This window comes from Triturus cristatus, chromosome 9 (assembly GCF_964204655.1).
Source record: "Triturus cristatus chromosome 9, aTriCri1.1, whole genome shotgun sequence".
NCBI classification, from domain to species: Eukaryota; Metazoa; Chordata; class Amphibia; order Caudata; family Salamandridae; genus Triturus; species Triturus cristatus.
Genome location: NC_140592.1, coordinates 1,135,947,034 through 1,135,974,735, shown reverse-complemented (window position 1 = coordinate 1,135,974,735; position 27,702 = coordinate 1,135,947,034). Strand labels below are relative to the sequence as shown.

At 44.0% G+C, this 27,702-nt stretch overlaps 1 protein-coding gene across 3 annotated transcripts in view; it reads right to left on the bottom strand.

The window, feature by feature from the left end:
• Nucleotides 1-27,702, bottom strand: part of HEATR4 (HEAT repeat containing 4) — a 774,416-nt gene that overhangs the window by 229,898 nt on the left and 516,816 nt on the right. For all 3 annotated transcript variants that reach the window (XM_085627058.1, XM_085627059.1, XM_085627057.1), the window contains exon 6: nucleotides 11,876-12,019. In XM_085627058.1, coding sequence (XP_085483184.1) covers nucleotides 11,876-12,019 — 144 coding nt within the window. The remainder of the gene's footprint in view (nucleotides 1-11,875; nucleotides 12,020-27,702) is intronic.

Genomic DNA, 27,702 nt, shown 5'->3' with positions numbered 1-27,702 from the left:
TCTCTTCGAAGTCGGGAGAGGGTCTCTAATTAACTACTATGGAACACCAATTAAAAGCAAAATTGGATGTCCCAGAACATCCATATATCACTCCAACAGTTCAGAACCAATCCCGTGGTGGCATTCACCAGGAGCCAGCAACCCACTACATTCCCATCCCTACAGAATTAAGTAGACATCTGCTCTTCCTTGAGTGTTGCATCCTCCTGGTACACCGGGTACAGAAGGCTCCTGTAATCGTAATTTCTCTGAACCTGCAACCAACTTCTCATCTTCATGCATCCCTGTCAGTCTAGTACAGAACGATGAGCCTTTCTCTAGCTAATGAGAAACATGATAACACACCTGCAAAGAAATGCCCAAACAGCATACTGACAGTTTCGAGATGTATAACATTTGACTAAGGCCTAATGTCAAGCTAAGTTTACTCGAGAAACAAAATCGAAGCATACTATAATGTAATTAAGCCTACAAAAGCAAGCTATCCTCATTACAACGTGATTATTCAGTACATGTAAATTCATATGTTATTAATTCCCTCAAATACACTACAGTGTGATTTCTAAATGAGCACAGCAAAGTTACCTATAGCAATACATACATGTGAAACACACGAGTTAATGAGTTACGGCACATGTTGAATACATGGATTATATACAATAACACAGGAATAAAATATATGTAGATGGTGAGGTCGAAGTTATGCTGTTCCAATGGTTACTTCCTACAGGACAATATTGCAGCATAGATAATACGTTAAGTCTCTTGAAGACAGACTGATTCAAATGTAATGCTTATAATAAAGCATTTGGACAAAATTATAGCATTGTAAATGAAAAGACAAGAAGTGAGGTATTTAAGAAAAATATATAGATGGGGGCATGGCCAAGATGGCAGCCTGTGCATACGTGCTTTGCTGAGCTCAGACATGAACCCCAAGTAAATACTTCATCATCCTGTGTTCCGCTCTCCAGGGGCCCCTGGAGGTCCTGCTCCCCCTCTGTGAGCCTCCCCGCCCCCAGAAAAAGCAAGAGATGGCTCCTTACCCATTGATGGCTGTGGGGTAGGTTGGTCATAGCCAGGAGACACTAGAAGCTGCTGTGCCTCCCGACTGCAGGGTGACTGGTGAACGTAGCGGCTAGCATGCTTCCTGGAAGGGATAGCCACCGCAAACGGGAAGATTTTGGTGGTTGGTGCCTCCCATGGTGTGGAGGCAGTCAACCAATGGCAACTCTGGGCCAGAACAGAGCAGGGAGGTCCAGCGACTGCTAGAGTGTTGGACAAGGGGGCCCGGCATAGAACCGTGGAAGCAGGGGAACACCAGCATTACCCACAACCAGAGACCTGTTGAAAACAGTAGAAGACGCAGACAGCAATAGCGGACCACACAGGTGGGTCCCTGGGGCTGGATGACTGAAGGCGCTGAATGGCATGGGTTCTAACTTGTAGCGAGCCCAGAGGATTGGCATGACATTCCCACCATCCCCCTTCCCCTTGATCCCAGGGCTGGGACCTACAGCCTCATTGAGAACCACCTTCCATGGGGTCTGTTCACAGAGCTCCTGCTACTGGCCTAGCAGGTTAGAAAACGCGACGTAACCTCGGGAGGCATACCGAAAAGTGAAACATAGGGGGCCGTGCGACCTGAGTCCTCTCAATCCTTTCTGGAGCAGTCCCTGACACTCCTCAATAAACACTTTTGTACTACCCCTGCGAAAAGGCAGGGAGGTGGTGTGGACCCCCTGGAGGGAGTGAGAGGAAGTGGGGAAACTTTGGTGAAGCCCACGGAGGAGCAGTTGACGATGGGGGCCGGTGAGCCCTGGTGGACTGACCTCTGAGGAATTGAGGTCATACGCAGCAGCAATTACCCACATTGCATGATTGTGTAGCCTAAAGGGACTAGGCCGCCCCAATCTTCCACTAAAGATATATTGTACTATACAGGTGAATGTCACCCCATCCTATTTAGAGCCGGGGGATGATCACTAGATTTCCCTACTGGGGACCGCGCCTTGATGGGCAAAGGAATCAATTAATAGCCCGCACGCACACAGAGAAAAGTACCCGTGCATCAGGGGCATTGATTTTTTGTTTTTTTTACGACAAACTCACAGTTAAGATGCATCTGATGCACCATTGGGTGCATTGTTGGCAGTCCGGGTGTCACAATACAGCGGGCTCTCTTTGGTTGACCGGGCAGGTGACCCAGTAATGTCTAAATGGCAATCTAAGATACAGGATATTATACAGATTTTTAGTGCAGCAAAAACAATGTCTAATCTTATCATCAATAGTTTTCTTTTAAACAATCTTTTTTAAGTACCACAGAGTGATTGCAATTTGTCATATCTAGTACATTGTGGCATTTTTCTATTTTCTCACCGTTCACAAATGTTAACAATATTCAAATAATATTTTTTTTTATTTCCAAAGGCATGTAATCTGGGGTTTAAAGTCCTAAAGTAAACCCCGGTGCTATCACTCTTTTATTTCCTTGTTAACTAAATACATCGGATCACAAACTGACCAATGTGAGATTGAGAATAAATACTGGCAAACAGATGATTCTTGAAAGCAGAGAGAAAACTGTTAGTGAATAGTGTAAGTGACACACAATTTGAAAATCATCTGGGATAGAATTAAACCTACATTGATATGCTTTCCATTATGTCTAATATTAATATGAAATATAATGTCATGGTTCAAGAGCTGCAAAAACTACTGCAGAACCTGAGAGATACTCCATTTACATCAAGGGACAGTACATATGTTTAAGATTTGCAAACGGTGAGGAACAAATATAATAAAACACTTTAAAGGTAAGAGATCTCAAAATTACACAGTAAAAACATTCAAATCACCCAGATTCATATTTAAAAGGGAAGCTGAACTAAGGAATTACATTATTTTACTCTCTGCAAGCTCAAATAAATAGAACATGTGTCGTAACCACAGAGGCAGTGGTTAATGAATAAAAGCCTTTATTCATGGGAGTACATCTTCACATGTGTACAGCGACCTCCAGCTTCTTCAACTGACTGTCTTCACAGAATCTCTCAGTGATGTCATCCTATTGCATCACTGAGTTCTACAGTGAAAGAATGAATTCTCCACACATCTCCCCCCTTTACAAGGAGTTTACAATAAAGCGTCAATAACTATACATATTAAAATTCATAACAATAAACAGAACATTCATTAGTTATAAAAATAACAAGAAAATAATTACTCATAAGAGTTTGTAACATCAATTTTGCATAAGTTACCCATGCTCCACATTTTTCCATCATCCAGAGTTACCACTGAGTTCATTACTTTTATTACTCTTTGTGGTCTGGAAAATTTACTTTCTCCTTTTTTTACAAAACCCATCTTTTTAGTAACCACCCAGTCGCCATTGACAATCTTAATATCTTTCACCCCTTTTCTTTTGTCATAATCATCCTTATTCCTTTCTTGAGACTCCCTGACTCTTTCTGCAATTCGTTCTCGATTTACCCAGACTTGATTTTTCTTTTGCAGGCACACAGGAGATTCTTTGGTTGCCGGTTCTCTTCCTTTTAAAGGCACAAAAGGTGAAACACCTGTAACAGAGTGAGGAGTCACCATGTGAGGCCACACCATTTTGTCTAATTCTTCTCTCCACCTGAATCCATTGCTCAAGGAGAATTGAATATTGTCCATTATAATACGGTTAACTCGCTCAACCAATCCGTTTGCCTGTGGTCTGAACAGCGCCACCCTTTCATGCTTAATACTTAGTCCTGAAAGAAATCTTGCCATCACTGTGGAAACAAGTTGAACTCCATTGTCCGTAACTAAACACTTAGGTATTCTCTCTTCAAAAAATGCATTTCTTAAAAATTCAATTACAACTTCTGACGTAATATGTTCTACAGATTTCACTACAAACCATTTGCTGTGGTAATCAACTAAAACAATTAAAAATCTGTTCCTTACACCTAATCTATCAATTGGACCCAAAAAATCCAACGCTAACTTCTCGCAGGGTCGATCAGGAACACCAACACACCCTAGCGGAGGTTGGTGGATCACTCTACATTTGTCGCTATTACTACATGCCTGACATTCTTTTACAATCTCTTCCACTTCCCTGTCCATTTCAGGCCACTAAAAGCTCTGTCTCAATCTTCTTTTACACATGCTTCTCCCTAAGTCTCCTTCGTGTACAAGGTTGAGTACTTCCCTCTCAACATCCTAGGAGGTACTACACGGTTGCATCTCAGGACTTTATTCATTTGGATACTCAGCTGATCTTTGACTTTTAAATATTTCTTTAATTCTTCATTTAGAGTAATCTCATTCTTCCAACCATCACGTATGACATCTTTAAGCTCCATGTATTCCTCATCGCTATTCAAGGCTTCTTTCCACTCTTCTTGTTTTAAGGCCAAATCTAAATCATTAATACTGCATAAAGATTCCATTTCAGATACTAAGGAAGAATCCTCTTCTCCCTCAACTGGCATGCGCGACAAGCAATCAGCTGAGACATTCTTTTTACCCCCTGACAAAATCAATTGTGAAATTGTTATCCATTACTGACAACAGCTATCGAGAAATTTGTGAAGTCACACCACCTTCAAGACCTTTTCCACCTTTAAAGATGTGCACCAAAGGCTTGTGATCTGTCTTGAGAACAAATAGCAAACCCCATAAATAGAATTTAAAATGATTTATCGCCCAACAGCAACCCAAGGCCTCCTTTTCAATAGCAGAGTAAGATCTCTCTGCTCCCTGCAAACGTCGTGACGCAAACCCAATCACGCTTTCACCATCCGCTGATCTTTGAGTCAATACAGCACCTAATCCTACATTACTGGCATAAGTTGTTAATATGGTTTTCCTTGTCACATCAAAATGGGCTATAACAGGTGCAGTAACTAATGATGTTTTAATTTTCTCAAATGCTGCTTCACATGAAACATTCCAGTCAAATGACACACCCTTTTTTAACAACATTCTCATAGGTTCCACAATATCCGAGAACCCAGATATAAACTTTGAACAGTACTCAGCTAGGCCAAGGAATGATTTCAACAAGTACTTATCAGATAGTTGTGGGGCATCTATAATTGCTTTTATTATACTTTTCTTAGGTCTAATTCCATCGACAGAAATCTCATGACCTCAATAGTTTACTTGTTTTTTCCTCAGTTGGCATTTTTCTTTCTTAATGGTTAACCCATGGTCAGCAATTCTTTTCAAAACTTCACCTATCAATTCATCATGATCTTTAAAAGATTTGCCCACCACCATTATGTCATCCTGAAAGCATAAAACTCCACGTATTCCCTGAAATATATTCGGCATAACCCTTTTAAACACCGCAGATGCTGAGGCTAACCCAAAAGGCATACGACGGTAGCGGTAAGCCCCCAACGGTGTGACAAAGGAAGTTAAGGCTCATGACTCAGGATGCAGATTTATTTGGTGATAAGCAGCGGACATGTCTAAAACGCTAAACAACTTTCCACCACCCATCACACTCAACATCTCCGTTATATTCGGTAATGGTTGCAGATCTACCCATATGTTTTGATTTAAGTCTCTCAAGTCTATACATAGACAAATCTTATTTCCTTCCTTGGGTGCGACAACAATCGGAGCAAGCCACTCCGAAGATTCGATTGGCTCAATAATTTTACATTCAAGCAATTTGTCAAGCTCTTTTTGTAACGGTTCCCTCATTAATAAAAAAGTATGGGCCTCACTCTGGGCACCACAGGACGGGCATTCTTTTTCAGAATAATACGGTGACTAAACTTTTTTAGCATTCCCAAATCCTCAGTAAACACATGGGGAAACAACATCATTAAACTTTTCCCCCAATCTGAGTCATCTTCTAAAACAGGTAAACTGCATTCTTGTGCAGACTCTACAATCATCACAGGTTCTTTTGCATTTGGGTCAAGAATGATACTGAGATCCTTTTGATGGCGCCATCCTAAAAGATTTGACCCATCTTCAGTCACATATACTCTACCATGAACACTATTACTTTTAAAAAACATGTCCATCCATTCCATCCCCACAATGTTTATTCTTTTTCCACCGTATCCCACAGCACTTATATCTGAACATTACAACTCATTCAAAGTTTTCTTCAAATCTTTCAGATAGACTTCTTTAGAAATCAATGTAAATAAACTACCTGAATCTGCTAATACCTTAATTTCAGTCTTTACAAAAATAATTCCACAATCGGGTTTCTCTAACTTGCCCGCACTTTCCATTTTTATATTCTTGTTCTCAATAATAACCTCTTTACATTCAGATACATCACATTCATCGATAGAAAGCATCAATTCCTCTCTTATCTCACCTAAATTTTCCACAGTCTTTATACTGGAGGTTTGGCCTTTAATTCTACACATCTTAGCTAGATGACCCTTCCTTCCACATGACCTACATGTCATAGTCCTAGCACCACACGCAAGGCTAGAGGCAATATGTCCAGGACATCCACTCCTTACAACTACATTAGGTGCATTAGGTACATTAGGAACTTTTTCATTTTTAGGATTGGTCATGTATGGAACTTCTGTCTTAGAAACTTTTTTTAGTCCCACCTCAATGTCAATTTCTTTCATCCAAACATCAGTGTGTTCTACGCTCCTGGCAATCTGCACCGCTTCATCCAAGGTAGGGTCCAAGGATAAAAGTCTTTCTTTCACTTTTCTGTTATTGGTGCATCTTACAATTTGATCATGAATCAAAGATTCTGTTAACCCCTGGAATTCACATGTTACTGCTAGTCCGCGCAGTGATGCCACATAAGTCATTATATCTTCATCATGCTCTTGTGCACAACAAAAAAATGTATGTCTCTCATACACTACACTAAGTTTGGGTGTAAAATGTTTTTCAAGCATTTGTATTAACATTTCATATACATTTACAGGTTGCCCATTACCAATTCCTAAAGAAATTTCAGGAAGATCGTCGTATATCCTCCTTCCTTCTGTCCCTAAATGATGTAACTGAATTACCTGTCTTCTTAATGAACCATATTTATCACCACCTATGGCTAAAATGTATGTGTAAAAAATGTTTTTCCACCTCTTCCAAGGAATTGTAGGTTCACCAGGGAGTGGTAAAAATGAAGGTTGAGCAGCCATACCTTGATCTGACATACCTACAATCAAAAATTCAAATAACAAGCTATCAAAATTAATTTAAAATATCAGTTATAAAAATGGACTAAAATAGATATCTAAAATAATAATCTAAAATAACTATCTAAAATAATTATTTAAAATAATTATCTAAAATAATTAACTAAATTAACCAGAGATTCTTGTTTTCTTTGTAGAGATTTCAGTTTGTGAGAGTAAGTCTTTTTTCTATCTCCACAGGTACAGGAAGCCACACCAGTCAAACTTGGATCACTTGTTGAAATCCTCAGAGCAAACAATCCAGGTAAGAGCTTCTTTAAATCTTGTTAATTCATTCACTGGATCGTTAGACACAGAAGATTTTATTTATTTGCTTGGTTTGAAATTAGTATCTGTAGTATAAGTCTGAACGCTGCAGTGTCTACTTTGTGTTGACACCTTAAATCCTTTTAAGCTTGACTACACGCGTTGCGGTGCTTGATTTCTTTCAGGCTTGGATGAGTATTTACTTGCTTTCAATCAGTAGTATAAGTGCCTTCGCGCTTGACTACACGCGCTGTTGCACTCGATCTCCTTCACGCTTGAATGCGTGTTTACTTTCAATCAGTGCTAGGAATCCCTTTGTGCTTGACTACACGCGCCTCAATTATCGGCTTCCCTTCACGCCTGGGTGCACGAGATGAAAACACAGGCTCGGCTCCCGTGTGTTTATTTTCAATTATCGGCTTCCCTTCACGCTCGGGTGCACGAGATGAAAACACACGCTCGGCTCCCGTGTGTTTATTTTTAATTATGAGCTCGGGCACACACACTGTTAAGTTTGCATCGACAAAGGAGATTTATCTTCGTTTAAAACTTCCACTTATGATTAATTCAGGAGAATAACACACTCTGTCAAGCCTTTTGTATTAAGATTAAGTTTCTTTTCATTTTGCACTTTGTTTTGACTTTAACAAGTTCACAAAGCACGCATTGTTTCAAGGAGCGTGAAACTTCTTGTTCCATCCAAGACGGTAGTAAAAGCAATTATTTCTTCTTTAACCCCTTGAGTGCCCCGCCCTTTCCCCGCCCTGTGCCGGGCGTTTCATTAGCGGGCGGGGTTTATGACGAGCTGGACTCGTCATGGGCACAGCGCAACTGCGGCCCATGACGAGTCCAGCTCGTCATGGGCACTCAAGAGGTTAATACTCATTTGCTCCTTGTAAATAAATAAGCCTTGATAAAACCAAATTCCCAAATAGAAAATTACTTACAGTTCAAAATCATCAGCAGAACTCTGCATTCTTGAGAGTTGCTTTTCCGGGGGTGGAGGTCACTCAGTTATCTGCCCCCTGCGTAGGCACTCGTCGCCATATAAATGTAGTAACCACAGAGGCAGTGATTAATGAATAAAAGCCTTTATTCATGGGAGTACATCTTCACATGTGTACAGCGACCTCCAGCTACTTCCACTTACTGTCTTCACAGAATCTCTCAAGTGATGTAATCCTATGGCATCACTGAGTTCTACAGTGAAAGAATGAATTCTCCACAACATGGTTGCTGAGTTGTCTGTGAGAACTCACGCCACTTTTACAAGTTAAAGCAAAAGAAAAGATCCAGGAGTTTATTTTGTGTTTGACGGACAGGGTACTCATCCACAAACGAGATGGAGCACCTTGTACGCCAAACTGAGGTTATGCCGATTCTCTTTAGCGCTGGGAGGACTGCCAGCTTTTCTGTTGATTGAGCTCCCGCTGGCTCAGTGGATGGAAAACTTCTTCCAACATCCTAATGAATTAGAGGGTCGTAGGAAGAAGTTCATTACACTGTCCACCCTATCTAGATTGGAGTGATGTCTTTATCTTTCTGTCCGTTTTCAGCATGTAAAAACTGGTGGTGAGGGACAGAAAAATGCAATGACCCCCACACGCAGGAAAAACATCCCTAGGTGTGTGTGTGTGGGGGGGGGTCATTCGTTTTTTGATTTTGTTTTCAAAAACAAACTCCAACTTCGAGAGCTTGTTTTTGAAAAATAAAAACGTATTTACATTTTGGTGGATGGTCATCTAAAATAACGATAGCTGTCCACCTAACTCATTATACCTTGATAGGAACCACTATGATGGCAGTTCCTTTAAATGTACCGAAATCAGTGCTGGGCTAACACTGATCTCTACAAGAAGCGAACTCTTTATATTTGACTCTGTCTTTCATTCTCTCTCACTCTTCTCTACATTATTCACTCTTTTCCTCTATCTTTTATTCTCTTTCTTCCACAGCATATTTTGCTATTAATTATGTAAATTTTTCATATTGCATATTTTAATTCATTTGTTTATAAACGCTGTGCGAGTTATTTTTGTTATAAATGTTTCCTTTTCAAGAATAGCAAATTCCAGAAATGCCATTATTTTTCATGTTAGTGTTAGTTACTCATTATTGTATTAACCTCATTGAAGCTGTTAATTTCATAATCTTAATAAAATGAATAATAAGAAAAAAAAGGCACTGTCTCTGTTGAGGTCTAATCAGTGACAACACCATGCCATTCTCCAACCACATCTGCCATTGGTAATTGGTCCTAATTACTGGTTTGTCAGGTAGTGGTGGAAAAATGGTGGGACACCACTGCGCTGATATCCCTTCTCCACCTGGCAGCCCTGTAGTCAGAGACCATCCCTTCCAGAGAACCCAGGGCTCCGGGGAATCCTCAGAATTTGCTGGGCCTGGCGGTCCCAAGGTAACATTGCTATCTTGAGGATTGAGTTCTGGAGTTGTATTAGCACCTGTGACAAAAAGGAGATCCCACAGGTACTGCTAGCATAGGACTCTCCTGGCTTCCACTTAGGTGTCCCTTCCTTTACAAACACACTCCTGGCTGTAACGCAAGCACACTTGACCCATGGCACAAGAGTCACAAGTGTGCCAGTACAGAGGATGAGCAGGAATGTGCCATATCTGAGTAGAGATGTTTTTAAGTCTGCCCCAGAGTTTCCCACGACCGGCTACGCATGTACAGGGGGATGGCTGGAATTCCCAGGAATTCCATTAGGCCTGCAAAGAGGAAGAGTTGAGACTACCACCAGGTCATAGGTGATAGGCTACACAATCTTCCATATGAAAATCGGGTGGCTTCTCATGCGATTTTCGTATGGCAGTATTTGGCCAGCTGCTGACAGGGCAGAGGAGCGGACACCACCTTCTGAAACAGAGGCATCTTAAGAGATGGGCAATGTGGGCAATTGTACAGCTGGCCCAGCTTTCCAGGGGCCCCCTGGGAAAGCGAAGTATCTCTCTAGCTCACTTTTGTGTATTTTTGTATCTTAACCGTTAACATATAATTCAATATTGTTAGCCAACATAGGGCTTGAATGAGCAAAAAATGGATAATCAAATTTAAAGATGCTCCAAACAGGAGCCCCACAATATTTCTTGCCCAGGGCCCCCACAACTCTTAAGATGACATTGTTCTGAATGATTGTGTCCCCACCACCATGTTATATTTGACAGCTCGGAAGCTGGAGAAGTTAGCTTAGCAGAGGAAGTCTACCACTTCCCACAGGTGTTGTTTAAGTAGGGGACTAAGTTCTCAATTGCCACATGAAATCGGAGCCAACTAAAGGTTTGAAAAGATTGCATATTTATATAAAATGCATACAAATAATCAAATTAGAAAAACGCATTGTTTTAACAAGTTAATGAATGTTTGCTAGTGGCTCTTGAATCATAGCATGAAGTTTAAAATGGCGATCTGTTGTGGTTAAATGGGCCTGAAATACTGTAAAATTACTATGCAAAGATCAAAATTCTGTTTTAGCTTTATAAAAATGAGCCTATATTACCGAAATACATTAGCTGGTAAGAAAGGTATGGTAATTTTTTCTGAGCTGGAGACAGGCATAAGTAAACACACAATGATGTACACTGGTAAACAGTGATTGTTTGTTCTCTTTTACTATTAAGATCTTCCAAACAAGCTTTGCTAAATCCTTCCCTTTGACTCTTCCCCCCTCCACCTCTCCTTTACTCATCCAAAACCTCCTCCTACTGCTATGAGCGTCCAAAAAATAAAATTCTAAATCCTTCCTATTCTACCCCTCCACCATCCATTTCAATCCAAATAACAGACTAACATGTCCAACACTCAAATTAATTTCATATTTCCCTATACTTATTCCCCACTAATCCTGTTTTGGTTCCAGAGTAGTGTGCTACCCTCTGAAAAGCGCTTTGGCACCTCATCAGGGGTAGTAAGCGCTATATAAATGAAAACCCTTCCCTCTTCTATCCCTCCACTATCTTTTTCAATCCAAATAACAGACTAACGTCCACTGCCCAAATTAGTTTCATATATCCTTATACTAATTTACCACTAATCCTTTGTGGGTTCCAGAGTAGATTGCTACCCACCGAACAGCGCTTCAACACCTCATCACAGGTAGCAAACCTTATGTAAATGCCAACTCTTCCCTCTTCTATCCCTCCACTATCCTTTTTCAATATAAATAACAAACCTGCATGTCCACTGCTCAAATTCATTTCATATTCCCCTAAACGAATTTCCTCAATAATCCTGTTTTGGGTTCCTGAGTAGCGTGCTCCCAGTCGAAAAGCGCCTCAACACACCTAGCAGAAAAATCGCATTGACGCCCCATCAGGGGTAGTAAGCACTATATAAATGCAATTACAATTACAATGTTACCAGCCAATTACTAACATTCAGGTCTTAGCAATTATTGCTCTTATCTCCTTACCTAGGTCCCTGATGGCTTCATCCGTTCGCGGTCGTTCCAGTGTTGCTGATGCACAAGTAGCTATCGCCAAAACCTTACAATCATCATGAATGCCAGTGAGGTCCCTCTTCAGCTGCTCCAAAGTGGCGTCATGCCACCTTGCACCTGAGGAAGAGCACAAACTATTGCAGTGGCGCATTTAAAGGGTTGAAGTAACTGCAGTCAGTATTATTTTTATGTTACAAATGATTTCACATTATAGCAGTTAGCTTTCAATGCTAAAGTTAGAGTTGCCACTGGACTCCACGGCATGATAAGGTGGGTCTCACTGATAGGTTTATTAGTTTTGTGTTGGCTTCTTCTTCCTGCAGGTATGCACACATAATCCCATAAAATGCTCTAAGGTAATAGCAGGGGAGGGCAGAGGGGTGGAAGTGAAGGACTGAGAATATGTGAACTAATTTAAGTGAAGGAAACACAGAAAGAAATGGGGAAAATACTGAAAAAGGACAAAGAGCAGTAAATGGAGCGAGTGAGAGAGAGAATAGTAAAAAACCAGAATAAGGTGATAAACAAAGAGCGATGGTAGATAGAAAATGGAAAACAAGATTGAAGGAAGGAAGGAGGGTGGGAGCAAATGGTGGAAGGAAGGGAAGGAAAAAAGGAAGAAAGGAAGGGAGGGTGAAAAGAACAAAAGAAGAGAATGTGCAAGGATGAATGAATGAAGGATGAAAGGATGGATGTTTGTAAGGCTGAATTGGTGAGACGATGGATTGAAAGAAGTGTGAAAAGATGCTAGAAGGAATAGATGGATGGAGGGATGGATGGAAGGATGGTTGGATGGATGGATGGATGGATGGATGTACCACTAACCTAAAGCCCAATCTATCAAGGGCCTTACATGTCGACCCACCAGGTGTGTCTCCTGAATTAAGGCCACCACTGGTGCCTGGCGTTTGAGGTACTGCAAGACCAATCCCCTCTTTAAAAAGATAAGTGGTAGGAGTGGACCATTCATGGGGTGCACCATGGGTGCTGAGGTGGTGAAGTTAGTCAGTGTGGATGCCTGTGCCATATGGATTATCTGTATGGAAAGGTTGAATAGGATATTGGAGCGGAGGTATTATGTGGAAGCGTTGAAGTCGTACCATAAGTCGTTTTGAACAATCAAAATAAACTAGGTAATAGCTATATAACTCTACTGCCTGTCCCTTCCCCCTCCCTGCATGACGGATTTAAAACTACCGGCCTCACCAACTGCGCAGAGTGCCTGTTACCCATTCCCTGGTACCTTTGTGGGGGGGGGGCTTTTTCAGTATCCCCTCCAGGCCATCCCGTTGTCCATAGTGTAGTAAGTTGGCAATATTACAGTAAATTGCACAATTAACTAGTAGTGCAGAAAGAGCAAATGAACAGATACTATACATTAGTCCGATGTTTGTCTCTTGTCGCTTCAGGAACCATGTCAGGTGTCCATTCTCGTCTGGTTGGTGATCCTTGCTTCCGAGGCGGGGTTTTTATTACTACAGTTCTGTGTTGACTCCATTTGTGTGGAAGCTCATTGTACCGGTGAGTGAATACTGCAGTCATTAGTCCTCTGCGGGGGAGGGGTCCCCCAACTCTCAGCTTCCCATGCCCGGCGCTCCGTTTATCGATACTGTCTCTTCTGTTTCTGCTTGCGACGCTTCCAGTAACTATCAACCATGTTTCTTTCTGGTCTTTTCGGGGTTAGTGAGCTAGCGCCATCCTTCAAGCCATTCTTGGGCCTCCTCCGGTGTTGTAAAAAACATACCTTTCCCTCTGCCTCCACTCTCAAATTCGCAGCGTCTTTGTTTCGTAACTGCTGCTGTGTAGTCCGGAAAGAAGGTTATTGTGCTATGCTCAAGGCGCACCGGTGGAGCCACACGGGCTGTCTTGAGAATAAGGTCATGATCTCGAAAGTAAAAGATGCGGGCCAGTATGGGCCTGGGAGGGGCTCCCGGTCTAGGCCTGCCACCCGGGACACGGTGTGCCCTCTCCACTGAGAAATAGTTGGATAGACTTCGTGGTTGCAGATGGTTGTTGATGAGGTCCTCCACAAACAGGTACAGTGCTGGCTCCCCCCCGTTCCCTCCGGCACACCAATAATTCTAACAGTATTACACCTTGAGCGACCTTCGTAATCATAAATTTTTGCGGCAATCACTTTATTATCAGCTTCTAGTTGCTTTACTTGGCGTTTAAGAGCGGCTGTATCTTCGCAAAGGGTCACTGTTGTGGCTTCCACCTCCGCTACTCTCGTGTTCATTTTTTTGAAGTCAGCACGAATTAGGGAGAGTTCTACTGAGACCCCACCTATACGCGATTCCAGGGATGTATGTACCTTATTTAGTGTGGCCGCAATGTCCTGATGGATAGATGGATGGATGGATGGAAGGATGGATGGATGTGTGAAAGGAATGGTCACTGGATGGATTGGTGGGAAGGTTGTTGAGCTGGTGAAAGGATGAATAGATGAATCTGTGAATGGATGGATGGATTGATGGATGGATTGCATAAGCTAAAGCATTCTGATGTGGCCAATTGTTGTAAAGCCTTTCCTAAGTACCTAGAAGGTCCAGTTGCTTTTTTGTGCTATAATGGCAGCGCTTTGGATGTTGCTTCTAAGATAATATCTGTTGAAGTGAAATTGAAGGCTTGTCCTGAGAAGATGTTTTTATCTGCAGACTCTGCTTTACATAATGCTGCTTCCTTCAATTGCTTGTTTCAATTGTTTCTTATTAAATGTTAGGTCACTGCCTTAACACGTGGTAGAACTTTGGGACTCGCTGTCTTCCTCTGCGCCGTAAATAGGATCTTTAACTGAAATGTGGTACCTGCCATTGCAACAGCCCTACCTGACAACTATCGCATGTTTAAGGCTTGATAGAGAAGGCAGGCCAGAGGGCGGGATTGCAGTTGTTTTTAAAGATACCATTAAAATGTCGCTTTTGCACTGACTGGGCAGAGATCTGTGTTTTTAAATTTGAGCTCACCCCTAATGATTGTGGGCATGGGGCCTTAATCTATTTGCCGCCTGGTCCCAAAAAATAATTTAGTCATTAGCTTATGGAATTTTTTGCAGCTCATGTCTTGTCCTCCCAGTAGTTTTTATTGTTGGGAGATTCCAAATATCATGAGGATCAAAACTTAGAGGTCTTGCAGCTTATGACCGATTTAGCTCCAATTGGCTTAACTAAAAAAAATACAGATCCCACTCCTGTTGCTGGGCATACTTTGGATTTGATTTTTACAAATTCAATTTTGCTGACTTGTGATAGCCCTCAACGGCTTATTTGGTCATATCATGCCATCATTCATTTTCAGATTCCACACTTAAATAGGCCAAATTACTGTAATTTGTACTGATTCTAAGATGACCAGAAAATGGAGGAAGATTTTGCCTGACTCTTTTGCAGAGATGTATAACCCCCCCCCTTATTTTCGAAGATGAACAAGCTACTTACCTTCGGTAACGCATTATCTGGTAGAGACTATCTAGCTGCAGATTCCTTACCTTTGAATTTCCCAGGCGTCAGGCTGGATCTGGAAACTTTTGCTGAGCAATACCCCTTGCACCCGACGCCAGGTGGCTCCATTCGGTTATGCGTGACGTCGATGGCATTGGTAGCGTCGGTTATGACGTCACGGTGCCTACATAGGCACCACCTAGGTGCGCGGATGTCAGAACTTTGCGTTTTTTCACGCTAAAAGAGCAGACCCACGAACTAGGGCCCTGAAAGGGGAGAAACCCTAGTCCTACACCATCAGTTCGCAAAGAAGGGGAGGCATGGGTGGGGCTTTAAGGATTCTGCAGCTAGATAGAGTCTCTACCAGATAAAGCGTTACCGAAGGTAAGTAACTTGTTCATCTGATAGAGACTTCTAGCTGCATATTCCTTACCTTTGAATCAGATACCCAAGCCATACAATCCCGGCAGTGGGTTGCGGACTCATGGACTAGACTAAAAAGTCTTGCAGGTCTGAGCGGGCAAAGTGCCCTTCCCTGCTCACCTGACCATCAAGGCAATAATGTTTTGCGACCGTGTGCAATGATGCTCACGTCGCTGCCTGACTTCCCGAGCTAAGGCTGTAGTCGCAGCTTTTTCCCTGGTGGAATGGGCCATTAATCCCTCAGGGGGCTGCTTCTTCGCCAAGGCATAACAGATTTTAATGCAGAGAACAACCCAGCGAGAGATGGTTCTTTTCTGCACTGCTCCCACATACCCCACAAAGAGTTGGTCATCCACCCGGAACTCTCTTGTGCGGTCAAGATAGAACGATAACACTCTTTTTGGGTCCAGTCCTTAGAGGGATGAGGCGGAGCAAAGAAGGGGGGCAAAGTGATGGATTGACCCAGATGAAATGGAGTTACAACCTTTGGTAAAAAAGATGCCCTGGTGCGAAGCACCACCTTGTCCGGATAAGGAGGTGAGCTGGATAATGTCTGTAACTTACTCACCCTCCGGGCCGATGTAATCGCCACTAAGAAGGCTGTTTTGATGGTCAACAGACGGAGGGGAAAATTGTGCAAAGGCACAAAAGGAGCGCACATCAAATAAGTGAGGACCAAATTAAGGTTCCATTGTGGCATAATAAAGGGCGCGGTGGAAACATGTGAACCGGCCCTTATAGAAATCTATTTACAATAGGAGATTTAAAAAGAGAAGGTTGGTCTGGCTGCCGCAAAAAAAGCAGACAGGGCAGAAAGGTAACCCTTGAGAGTTCCCAAAGCAGAGCCCTGCTGAGCAAGGGTTAGAATGAACAAAAGGACAGTGGAAAGAGGAGCAGAAAGAGGGTCAATAGACATTTCTGTACAGTATAATACAAATTTCTGCCGATGGCAGGCGTATACCGACTTAGTGGGAGCCGCCTGGCAGCTAGAATAACATTACAGACTTCATGAGGAAGGTCAAAAGCAATCAACTGCCACCACTCAATCTCCACGCATGGAGGCGCAGAGTTGACAGGTTCGGGTGGAGAACCCTCCCGTGCTGCTGCAACAAAAGATCCTCCCGAAGGGGCAACCTGATCGGAGGATCGACACTCATGCTCAGAAGCTCTGGATACCAGACTCTCTCTGCCTGTCCGGCACCACAAGGATGACTTAGGCCCGGTCGCTCCTGATCTTCTTCAGAACCCTGGGCAGGAGTGGTATGGGCGGAAAGGCGTACAACAGGCCTGAGATCCACTTGCGACGAAACACGTCGCTGAGTGATAGCCACCTTGGAAACTCCAGAGTGCAGTACTGATGACATTGCGCGTTCTCTTCGGAGGCGAACAAATCTAACCAAGGTTCTCCCCACTGCTGAAAGAGACCTTGCACCACCTCCGACTGGAGACGCCATTCGTGAATCGCTAGGCATCGACTGCTGAGATCGTCTGCCCTGGCATTCAGAGAACCTGCCAGGTGTTGAACCACCAGGGTTATGCCCTGTTGTTCCAGCCATGTCCAGAGACGCAGGGCCTCTCGACAAAGGGTCTATGACCCCACCCCGCCTTGCTTGTTGCAGTACCACATGGCTGTGGTGTTGTCTGTGAACACATGCACCAACTTCCCCCTGACAGAGTGAATAAAGGCTTTCAATGCCAAGCGAATCGCTCGGAGCTCCAACACGTTTATGTGGAGCCCCGTCTCTGCCGGCGACCAGTGAGCCCTGATTTCCATCTCTCGCAAGTGTCCACCCCACCCCAGAAGTGAAGCATCTGTCACGATTGTGAAATCCGGTTGGGGAAGGGAGAGAGGTCTGCCTTTGACCCAATCTCGGTTTGTTTACCACCACTGCAAATCCTTCGCAGTTCCTTCCGAGATCTGAACCACGTCTTTGAGATTTCCCTGATGCTGTGCCCATTGGAACTTCAAGTCTCACTGCAGAGCCCGGATACGTCATCTCACGTGTATTACCAACAGGATGCATGAGGCCATGAGGCCCAACAGCCTCAGAGTTAACCTCACCAAAATCCAGGATAGAGGCTGGAATATCGGAATCATAGACTGAATATCCTGGACTTGCTGCTCGGGAGGATAAGCCCGAAACTGCACTGTGTCCAGAACAGCTCCGAAAAGGGAGCCTCAGAGAAGGAGGCAGGTGTGACTTCGGCATGTTTATGGAGAATCCCAGTGAATGCAGGAGGTCCGCTGTAGTCTGAAGGTGGGAGACGACTGCCTGGTGTGAGGACGCCTTCAACAGCCAGTCGTTGAGGCGGGGTAAGACTGAAACCCCTAACCTGCGCGGATGAGCTGCAACCACCGCTGTCACATTGGTGAACACCCGAGGGGCACTGGTAAGGCCGAAGTGGAGCATGGTAAACTGAAAGTGCTTGTGGCCTACCTTGAACCGCAGGTAACGCCTGTGGCCTGGCAGGATGGGAATGTGAAAATACGCATCCTGCAGGTCTAACGCCACCATCCAGTCTCCTTGGTCTAAGGCAGACAAAACCTGAGCCAATGTGAGCATTTTGAATTTCTCCTTTTTGAGGAAGAGATTGATGGTCCGAAGATCCAAAATAGGCCGAAGCCCCTTGTTCTTCTTCATAATCAGAAAGTAGCGGGAATAACAGCCACTGCCTACTTCTGAAACTGGAATCCTTTCTATAGCCCCTTTGGCCAAAAGAGCTGTACCTTCTTCTTGGAGCAGCTTTAAGTGATCCTCTGCCTGCCATTCCTGACTCGGCAGAATAGTAGGAGGAAAAGAAAGAAAAGGAAGAGAATAGCCTTCCTGGACGATCGGCAAGACCCACTTGTCTGTTGTAATAGATCTCCAGCAGGGGAGATGATGAGGAATTCTCCCACCCACTGGAGTAGTGTGGTCCTGCAGAATCAGCCTAGGAGTACTTGGAGGCCGTGGCTCCTGGGCAGTGTTGTAGACGACTTCTGGCCTCCATTCCGAGGACGGAATGTACCGCGTCCACGCACGGCTTGGGCAGTCTGTGCGGGACGGTGGCTAGGATAGGGTTGACGCAGCTGGAAACCCCTTCCGTTGCCATGAAAGTGGCAAATAGAAGACTGGCCACGAGGAGTGGAGGAGAGGCCCAAGGATCTGGCCGTAGCCAGAGAGTCCTTGAACCTAACCAGGGCAGAGTTTCCATCAAAAGTCATGTACATCGAATTTGCCTGGACATCCCCTGAAAAGCCAGATGTGCGAAGCCAGGCATGGCACCTCAAGGCCACTGTCATTGAAATGGACCTGCCCAGCGAATCGGTCATATCCAAACCACACTGTATGGTGAATTTTGCTGTCTCTCTCCCGTCCTTGACTGCCTGGGAGAGCACAACCCGGGCCTCCTCCGGGACTTGTGGCAGCACCTGCGCAACTGTCTCCCAAAAAGAGTGGGAGAAACAGCCCAATAAGCATACGGTATTCACCAACCGCAATGCCAGATTGGAGGAAGAAAACATCATCTTCCCAAGTGAGTCCAGTTTCTTGGATTCCCTATCTGGAGGGGAGGAAGGGAATGCACGCTGGGAAGTAGAGGCCTGCCCCACCAAACTTTCTGGGGTGGGGTGTTGGCTGAGGAACTTTGGGTCGCCCGGTATTTGGTGATGGTGGCGTGCAATCATCCTGTTCACAGGAACACCTGTGCTAAGCTTGGACCAAGTTCCTAGTAGGACCGTCAGTAAGTGCCTCATTAAACGGCAAAAGGGGTTCACAAGTGGAACCCCCAGGTTGAAGCACTTTGGTCAGGAAATTAGTCCTGACCTGCACTGAGGGCAGTTTCAGTTCAAGGACCTCAGCTGCCCTCTTAACCACCATAGCATAGGACACCCCCTCCTCCGTAGCCACTGTAGGTGGAGAGAGCATGCCAGAGTCTGGGGAAGTATCCAAACCACTGGCTTCCCCAAGCTCCCCATACCAGTCCATTGTCTCCTCAGAGGCATCCTGGTTCTCTAGAGGGTTTCCAGACTCCTCCCATTCCTCTCCTGAGCCTAGCACATCCACAAAGTGCTCAGGCGACAACATAGAACCCCTGGGTTCTGTCGGAAATCATCGTTGTACGACGCTGTTCCAACTCCGTGTCGACGGGGATGAGGATCCGACAGCCACCGGCAATGCCGCTGGCACTGACTTCGGGTTTGACAACCGGGAAGGCCATGTTCGTATGACCGGCGTCGAACCAGATCAGATCCCTGAGGCCTCACCTGCGCCGTGGCCGAAGCCAACGACGTTGAACCCCGCGGGGCGCGAAGGCTCACCAACGGGGTCGTTCCGCTCAAATACACAGTGCATGGCCTCGTAAAAATCCTTAATTTGAGCGGGAGTCGCTCCGGGTCCTGGAAATGGAGGGAGGCGCAAAGTCCTTACCTCTTTCGACGACGGACGCCAGTTGAGGTGAAGTCAAAGTCCGCTTGGACTTCTTCTTCTTGTGTCTCTTCCCACGACTTCGAATTGTGGTCGCGTTCAAGACACCACAGACATACGCAGTGGGGATCCGGAACCGACATCGTGCGGAAACAAGTCCCACACGGTTTAAAACCTGTCTTCCTACCCGACATCCCTCGCACACGAAGTTGTCAAAAATATCGACAAAAGTCGAGAAAAAGCCTTCCAAAAAGCGGCAGAGGGGTAACTCTTCCCGGATCGGCACTTAACTGGCGTAGAAAGAAAAGAACTGATGTCTGCGCACCGTGACGTCATAACCGACGCTACTGACGCCATCGACGCCACGTGGAGTCGAATGGAGCCACCCGACGTTGCGCGCAAGTGGTATTGCTCAGCAAAAGTTTCCGAATCCAGCCTGACGCCTGAAATTCAAAAGTAAGGAATCTGCACCTAGAAGTCTCTATCAGATGACTAATGTAGATGCAGGGTGTTTAAATATCAGAACTCATTATTGCTTGCATTTTATAAATTAACGCCTCTTAAATCTTGCTTAAAAAACAACATACCTCACATGCCCATGGTTTACATCTGAATTGCAAGCTGAAAAAACCTTATGTAAACAGCTGAAAGATGATGATGACATCCAAAGAACTCGGCTTAAAAAGAACCTTTTAGGACAGCTTTGACTTGCAGTCATCATAATCTTAAAAGAGCGAGAAAGCTTTATATATCTTATCAAATCACTACATCTGGCAATTTCTCCAAAGAACTGTTTAAAGTTCTAAATCCTTTTATTAATCCTCTAGCTTGCACTCAAAGCGTACATCTCTAGCCTCATGCAATTCGCTAACCAACTATTTTGATGAGAAATGTAATATGATTCATGAGAACTTTTCTGAGGTAAAGCTTCAGACAACTGAAGAACCGGATTTCGATAACTCTAATGTCAGATGTATTTCCAGTCTTGAGCACTCTACTATTTTTACGATAGAATCCATCCAGATGGTGCTTTCAGTGGCAAAATCTGGGTCTCCTCTAGATATTTGTCCATCTCGCATATCAGCCTCTCTCTCGAAAATACTTGCACCTGCGGTTTTCACTTTGTTTAATTTATCTGTAACTAGTGGAAATATCCCCTGAGCATGGAAAGCTGCTCAGGTGACCCCCATACAAAAGAAACCTAATGTGGGGCCTAATGATTTAGCTATTGTCCTATTTCACAGCTTCCCCTATTGGGTAAGTTGCTGGAAGGCCTGAACAGGCAACTTATGGTCTATATAAAAGCAAATTTACCTTTTAGATTCTTTACAATCAGAGTTTCGACCATTTCTTAGGAGCAAAACTACTTTAGTGGCTATTACTGATCAAATTAGATGTTCTTTAGATACTAACAGTCCCATGATGTTAGTAGTGCTCGATTTATCTGCAGCTTTTGACTTGGTGTCACACTTTCGTCTTCAGCTGAGACTAAGGGAGCGTGGCATTTGTGGTCTAGCTCTGTGATGGTTCAAGGACTTTCTTACTGCTACAATACGACTATTACTTTGGATTCTTTTACATCTCGCACTGTACTATTGGACAAGGGTGTCCCTCAGGGCTCGTGTGTGAGCCCTATGTTATTTAATATCTTTGTGATAGTGAAATCATGTGGGCTAGAATTGTACTTTTATGCAGACGACACACAGCTTCTGATTTCCTTTGACTGTGAATCTAGCATATTAAAATAACTTTTTGTAGATGGTCGGTGAGCTACAGTGGCCTGGGTGACAGAGAACTGTCTTCAGCTTAATGCCGGTAAAATCGAGATTATGCTATTCGGAAAGGCCCCTAATTTATAGTCTCCTAATGGGTGGCCCGCTGAACTCGGCACAGCTCCAACTTCATAAATGGTTGTTAAGAATCTTGGAGTGTATCTAGACCAACCTCTTTCCATGAAAGAACAGGTCTGTGACACTGCGGGCGTTGTTTCCATCTGTTATGCCTGTTAAGACAGGTTTTTCTGCTTCTTCCTCTTTCAACAAGAAAACATTAGTCCAAGCCTTAGTTGTGAGTCACTTGGATTGCGGCAATGCTCTATTTGCCTCCATAAATGAGTCATTATTAACAAAACTACAGGTGGTGCAAAATTCGGCAGCGCCTTGTTTGTAATGCTTCTGCAAGGTCTTCATCTGCTTACCTTCTACGCTGCTTACACTGGCTACCTGTTCGCATGAGGGTTATTTTAAAAATTTGTTGTATTAACCACAAGATTAAATGTTGCTTACAGTCCCCCGGATTAAAAAGTCTCAGTCAGGGGGTACAGGGTTCTCTTATCTGGCCCCCTTTTTATTGGAACACCCTTCCGGTTCACATAAGGTCTGTACCTTGATCATCTCAAATTCAGGAAGTTACTTAACATTGAATTGTTTGGGGGAATATTCTGTGACTGCTGCCTGTTGTCGGTATGCTCCTGAGCCGAGATACCGCTTCCGGGGTGAGTCATCCACAATATAAATAACTAACATAACATAAACATAACATGCCTGAATGGAATGGTGAAAGGATGATCAAAAGGATGATGGGATGGATGAAGGAATGGTGGAGGGAGGAGTCCTAGGATGAATGGATAGATGGTAGATGTAATGGTTAATTGAACTATTCTAGGACAGGTTTATTTATTTTTTATCACTATAAATTTGGTGCAAAATGGCGGCATTTTAATTTTCTGGCTACTCACTTGGAGGTAAGGGTAATCATTGTGATTTTTAAGTTATGTCAAAGACATGGCCTGCTTTGTATTCTGCGTCTTTGTATTCACAGGATGAAGGGGGCACAGATCGTGTCAGGACAGAAGGAGCGGAGGGGAGGGGAGAGACTCGTGCTTAAGGAAAGTCGTGGTTTAGGAAAGTCGTGGCTTAGGAAAGTCGTGGTTCAGGATTCGTTGTTCAGGTAAGTCGTTATAAAAACTTTGTTGTTAAGGATGTTTCGCCTGCATCTAGTTATTCACAGTATCCAGTGGATATTATGAACTTAGTTTAGACAAGGACATGAATGACAACATTTTGCTTTTACATTTAGACATGCTGTTTAATGGTATTCATAAAGAACACAACATTATACAAGTGAGTGATCTTTATATATATATTACACATACAAAATGCAACTCAGTTCATTTCTTCACATGAAAGACTTCTAAGAGTTCATTCCAAAGTAAATGGTGAATGAATGTTGCCTTTAAACCACTGTGGCAGTGTCCAAGTAATATCAATGGCTTGCTCTAAATTTATCTCCAAGTGTCATAGAACACAGCAGCCAGTCACACTAAGAGTTTTTTCTGAATACTGTTTTGGGTGGAACTGAGCATAATCACTGTAAAAGCACAAAGTGTATACATGGATGGGGGATCAACGGTCTAGAACATACCCTACTAACTTGTAAACTTGGGCATCTTATGGAGCAGACAGTTGTCAACAGATTTTCCCCTTTACCATTATTGAAATTGTTGCAACAACCAGTAACATCAACACTTTATTTTATTGGTTGCAATTCCACGATGCTTAATTTCCAAAATTTAACACACAACATGGAAAATTTCCACACACTTAACAGTTCAAATAGTTTACACTAGAGAGGCCTCCATTATCAATGGAATTACAGATTATCAGCCATTATTTTTCAGTTTAGTAAGTACACATTTAACAGGTCAAGACTGGTGTTTTATCATCTGATGAACATCTACATTCAGTCCCCAGAGATTCTCAAGTCAATGAGCCTCTAAAAGTGTAGTTCACCAGATGCATGGGACCCTTTGAAATAAATGATGCATATCCCATTCAGCATCACAGACAGTTATAAACGAAAAGCCTATTGACTGGTGGAACACCACCCTTACTCAGTGGATCTCAAGCGGGATCCTCTCTTGAGCAGGGTGGGGCTTTGTTCAAGCCTGTTACATGTGGATCTACAACTTAATCTGCCCTGACCACAACCGCTGTGCAGGCCTACAACTGTGGAGGAGAAACGGCAGGGCTGGACAAATGAAGGAGCTGTGACTTTGCAGCTGCAGAACTGCATCGTTCCCCTCAGATTGGTTCCACTGCATTGCATCAGAAGATAAACTGTCGTACTAAGGGCTGAGCCAGTATAAAGACTGCCCCTAACACCTGTTAATCTATGGGCATCCTCCCATAATGCTATAACCTGGAATGTTCTGACCCTCGGGTCAGGGAAAAGGCAGAAGCTGAACCTCTAATTACACAATGAGGCCCACAATTGTCTCGTTAGAGAAAGGAAGCAGAGTGGAGTTGCCTGGTGGGATGATGGAAGTTCAGGCGGTGGTTAAAGTAGGCAGGTCGCAGCTGTGTAGGGCCTTGTATGCATGGGTTAGAAGCTTGATCTGGCATTTATTCTGTACATGGACCCAGTGGAGTTCCCTGAGGTGGGAGTGATATGGGTTTGTCTAGGGAGATCCAGGACAAGTCTGGTTGTGGCGTTGTGTATGGTCGGTAGTCATCAGAGGAGGTGAGATGCTATCCCTGCGTAGAGATCATTGCTGTAGTCTAGTTGGCTGGAGATGAGAGCCTGGGTGATGGTGCGTTTTGAGCTTTGATGTAGCCATTTGAACATCTTATGAAGCATGTGGAGGATGAAGAAGCAGGAGGAGCAGACATAGTTGACGTGAGTCATCATGGTTAGCTTATTGTTCAGAATGCCTAGGTTCCTAGGATGGTCAGTGGGGGTAGGAGTAGGTGCAAGTTTTCAGGGCCACTAGGATGCGTCCCCTGGGGAGCTTTTGTTTCTGAAGATCACTTTCTCTGGTTCTGTATTCAGCTTCAGGCACTTGTCATTCATCCAGTTGGTGACACCTGTCATGCAGTTGTGTAAGTTGGTTGGTGGTGTCTTTGGACAGGGAGAGGATGAGTTGTATGTTGTCAGCATAGGATATGATGTTGAGTCCGTGGGTTTTACTGATTCTGGCCAGATGTGTGATATAAGTGTTAAAGAGGGTGGGGCTGAGCGAGGTTCCTTGGGGTACTCCACAGATACTTTCCTTGGTTTCGGAAGTGAAGGGGGGAAAGCGAACTTTTTGCTAAATACTCATTCACACCTTTCCCAACCTAAAAAACAATCTCTGTCCAAACAACGGAAAAATAAACTATTTTTTTCTTTCAGTGCTGTGTTGTTGGTTGGGATGTTGTTGCTCAGGTCAGCACCTGAGCAACAACTTAGATTGTTTTTTAGGTTCGGAAAGATGTAAATGAGTATTTGGATTAAGTGAGTGTGTATGCATGAGGAGAGAGTAGAGTTGAGCGCATGGGGGTATGAAATCAATATGATGTATTAAATTGGTGCATTTATGGTGTTAGAATAAATTCTGCCTTGTGTTTTTGAGGTACAGACATTTGCCTAAAAGATGTTATCAACATATTGGATCTAACTGTATAAGTGTATATGTGTATTGTATGTACTTAAGTCACACTTTGTTTTATGTATTAATCAAAGGTGTACATTGTATAGCACTGTACATATTGTATTTATTTCACTTTATTGTTTTAGGGATTATTTAACTGTGTAAAATGCATAAAAAGATTATAAATCAAAGAAGTGAATATCTAAATGAAAATGAAAAATAAATAATGAAAGAACAGCATGAGAATTATACAAGGTGGACTTTGATTATATTTTTTATTTTATTTTTTATTTTTTAGGGTTTATAAAGTGCGTAGCTACCCGGGGGCGTCCCAGCGCTGATACTGGACCTGCCGAAACCAGGAGGGGTATTGAAGGGGGATGGTCATAGTGTCAGGATAAAAAGAAGAAGACGTTTAGGGGAATAACCAAGTTTTTAATCGCTTACGGAAGGATAACATGTCCGTTTCCGTTCGGATGGAAAGGGGGAGGGCGTTCCATAACTTAGGGGCGTTAAATGAGAAGAGACGGACTCCTGAGCGTGCTCTTCTTATTCTAGGGATGCTGGCCAGGGAAAGGGTATTTGACCTCAACTGCCTAGTGGATTGATGGGGTTTGATGAGAGGTCTCAATATAGGTGGACCTCTGCCATAGAATATTTTATGCGTAATGCAAAGGGTTTTGAAGGTAATTCGTTCCTGGACTGGAAGCCAGTTAAGTGATCTAAGGGCAGGTAACGCAGAGCATCTGGATTTTGTCCCGGTGAGGAGCCTGGCGGCTGCGTTCTGGACGTGTTGCAATTTATTGATGACTGAAGTTGGGGCACCTAAATACAGGGCATTTCCGTAGTCCAGTCTTGAAATGATCAGGCCTTGAATTAGAAGTTTTCTGGACTGGGGGGGGGGATTAGGGGAAGAATCTTCCTCGTTGTCCGCATAAGGCCGAAACAGGTACCGGCAGTATTCCTTGCTTGGGCCTTAAAGTTAAGGTCTTGGTCCAACCAAATGCCTAGGTTCTTAATTTCCTTTTTTGGAATGGGGGGGGTCCCCATACAGGGCGGCCATGAGAGAGAAATGGGAGGTTTGCGTGGGCCACCAAGTAATAGGATCTCAGACTTCTCTCCGTTGAGTTTAAGGCGAGAGTCACACATCCATTTAGATATGTTCTGCAGGCAGGAGGCCAGGTTCTCCATACAGTGGGCTGACTGATTTAGGGAGACGACTAGTTGTGTGTCGTCGGCATACATGACTACCTTTATTCCAAAGGGTGACACAATGTCTTCAAGGGGGGACATGTACACGTTGAAAAGTGTGGGGCTCAGGGAGGAGTCCTGTGGGACCCCACACTGGAGGGGGAGAGCTCTGGAGTGTACATGTCCGTCAGCCACCTCGAAGGTCCTGTGTTCCAAAAAGGATTTAAGCCAGGCTAGGGCGGAGCTGGGGACTCCTGCCCTGAGGAGACGGTGGGCAAGGATGGTGTGGTCCACCGTATCGAAGGCCGCACTTAGGTCCAGGAGGATCACTGCCACTGATCCTCCTGTATCCAAGATGGTTCTTGCTTCTTCGATCACGGCCAGGAGGGCGGTGTCGGTGCCCTGCCCTGGTCTGAACCCTGTCTGGGAGTGACAGAGGAGACAGTTGGACTCTAGAAAGGTGGAGAGTTGCTGATTCGCAATTTTTTCAGCCACCTTGCTGATGCCTGGAAGGAGAGAGATAGGCCTAAAGTTCGCCAGGTCAGAGGGATCGAGGTGGGGTTTCTTCAGAAGGGCGCAAACTATGGCTCTTTTCCAGTTAGGAGGGACGATGCCTTGGGTAAGGGAGGCATTGATGAGTTTGGTGAGTAGGGGGGATATCGTGGAGGCAGCCAATTTTAGTTAATTCATGGGGGCTGGATCTGTGGGGGCTCCGCTTGTGGTAAATATTCTTTTTTTTACCTTGACTGAATTTCATACAGAATCTAAAATAAAGTAAAATAGCTCAGAATAACAAGAGGCAGAATCCGTGGTATAAGAGATTTTTCTGAATGGGCTTTATTCCAAAATGGCCGACTCGAGTGGCGGCCTTCAGGTTCCGTCACCACGAGGGTTCAGGAAGTGAAGTACAATACTTTATTGACAAGAAGT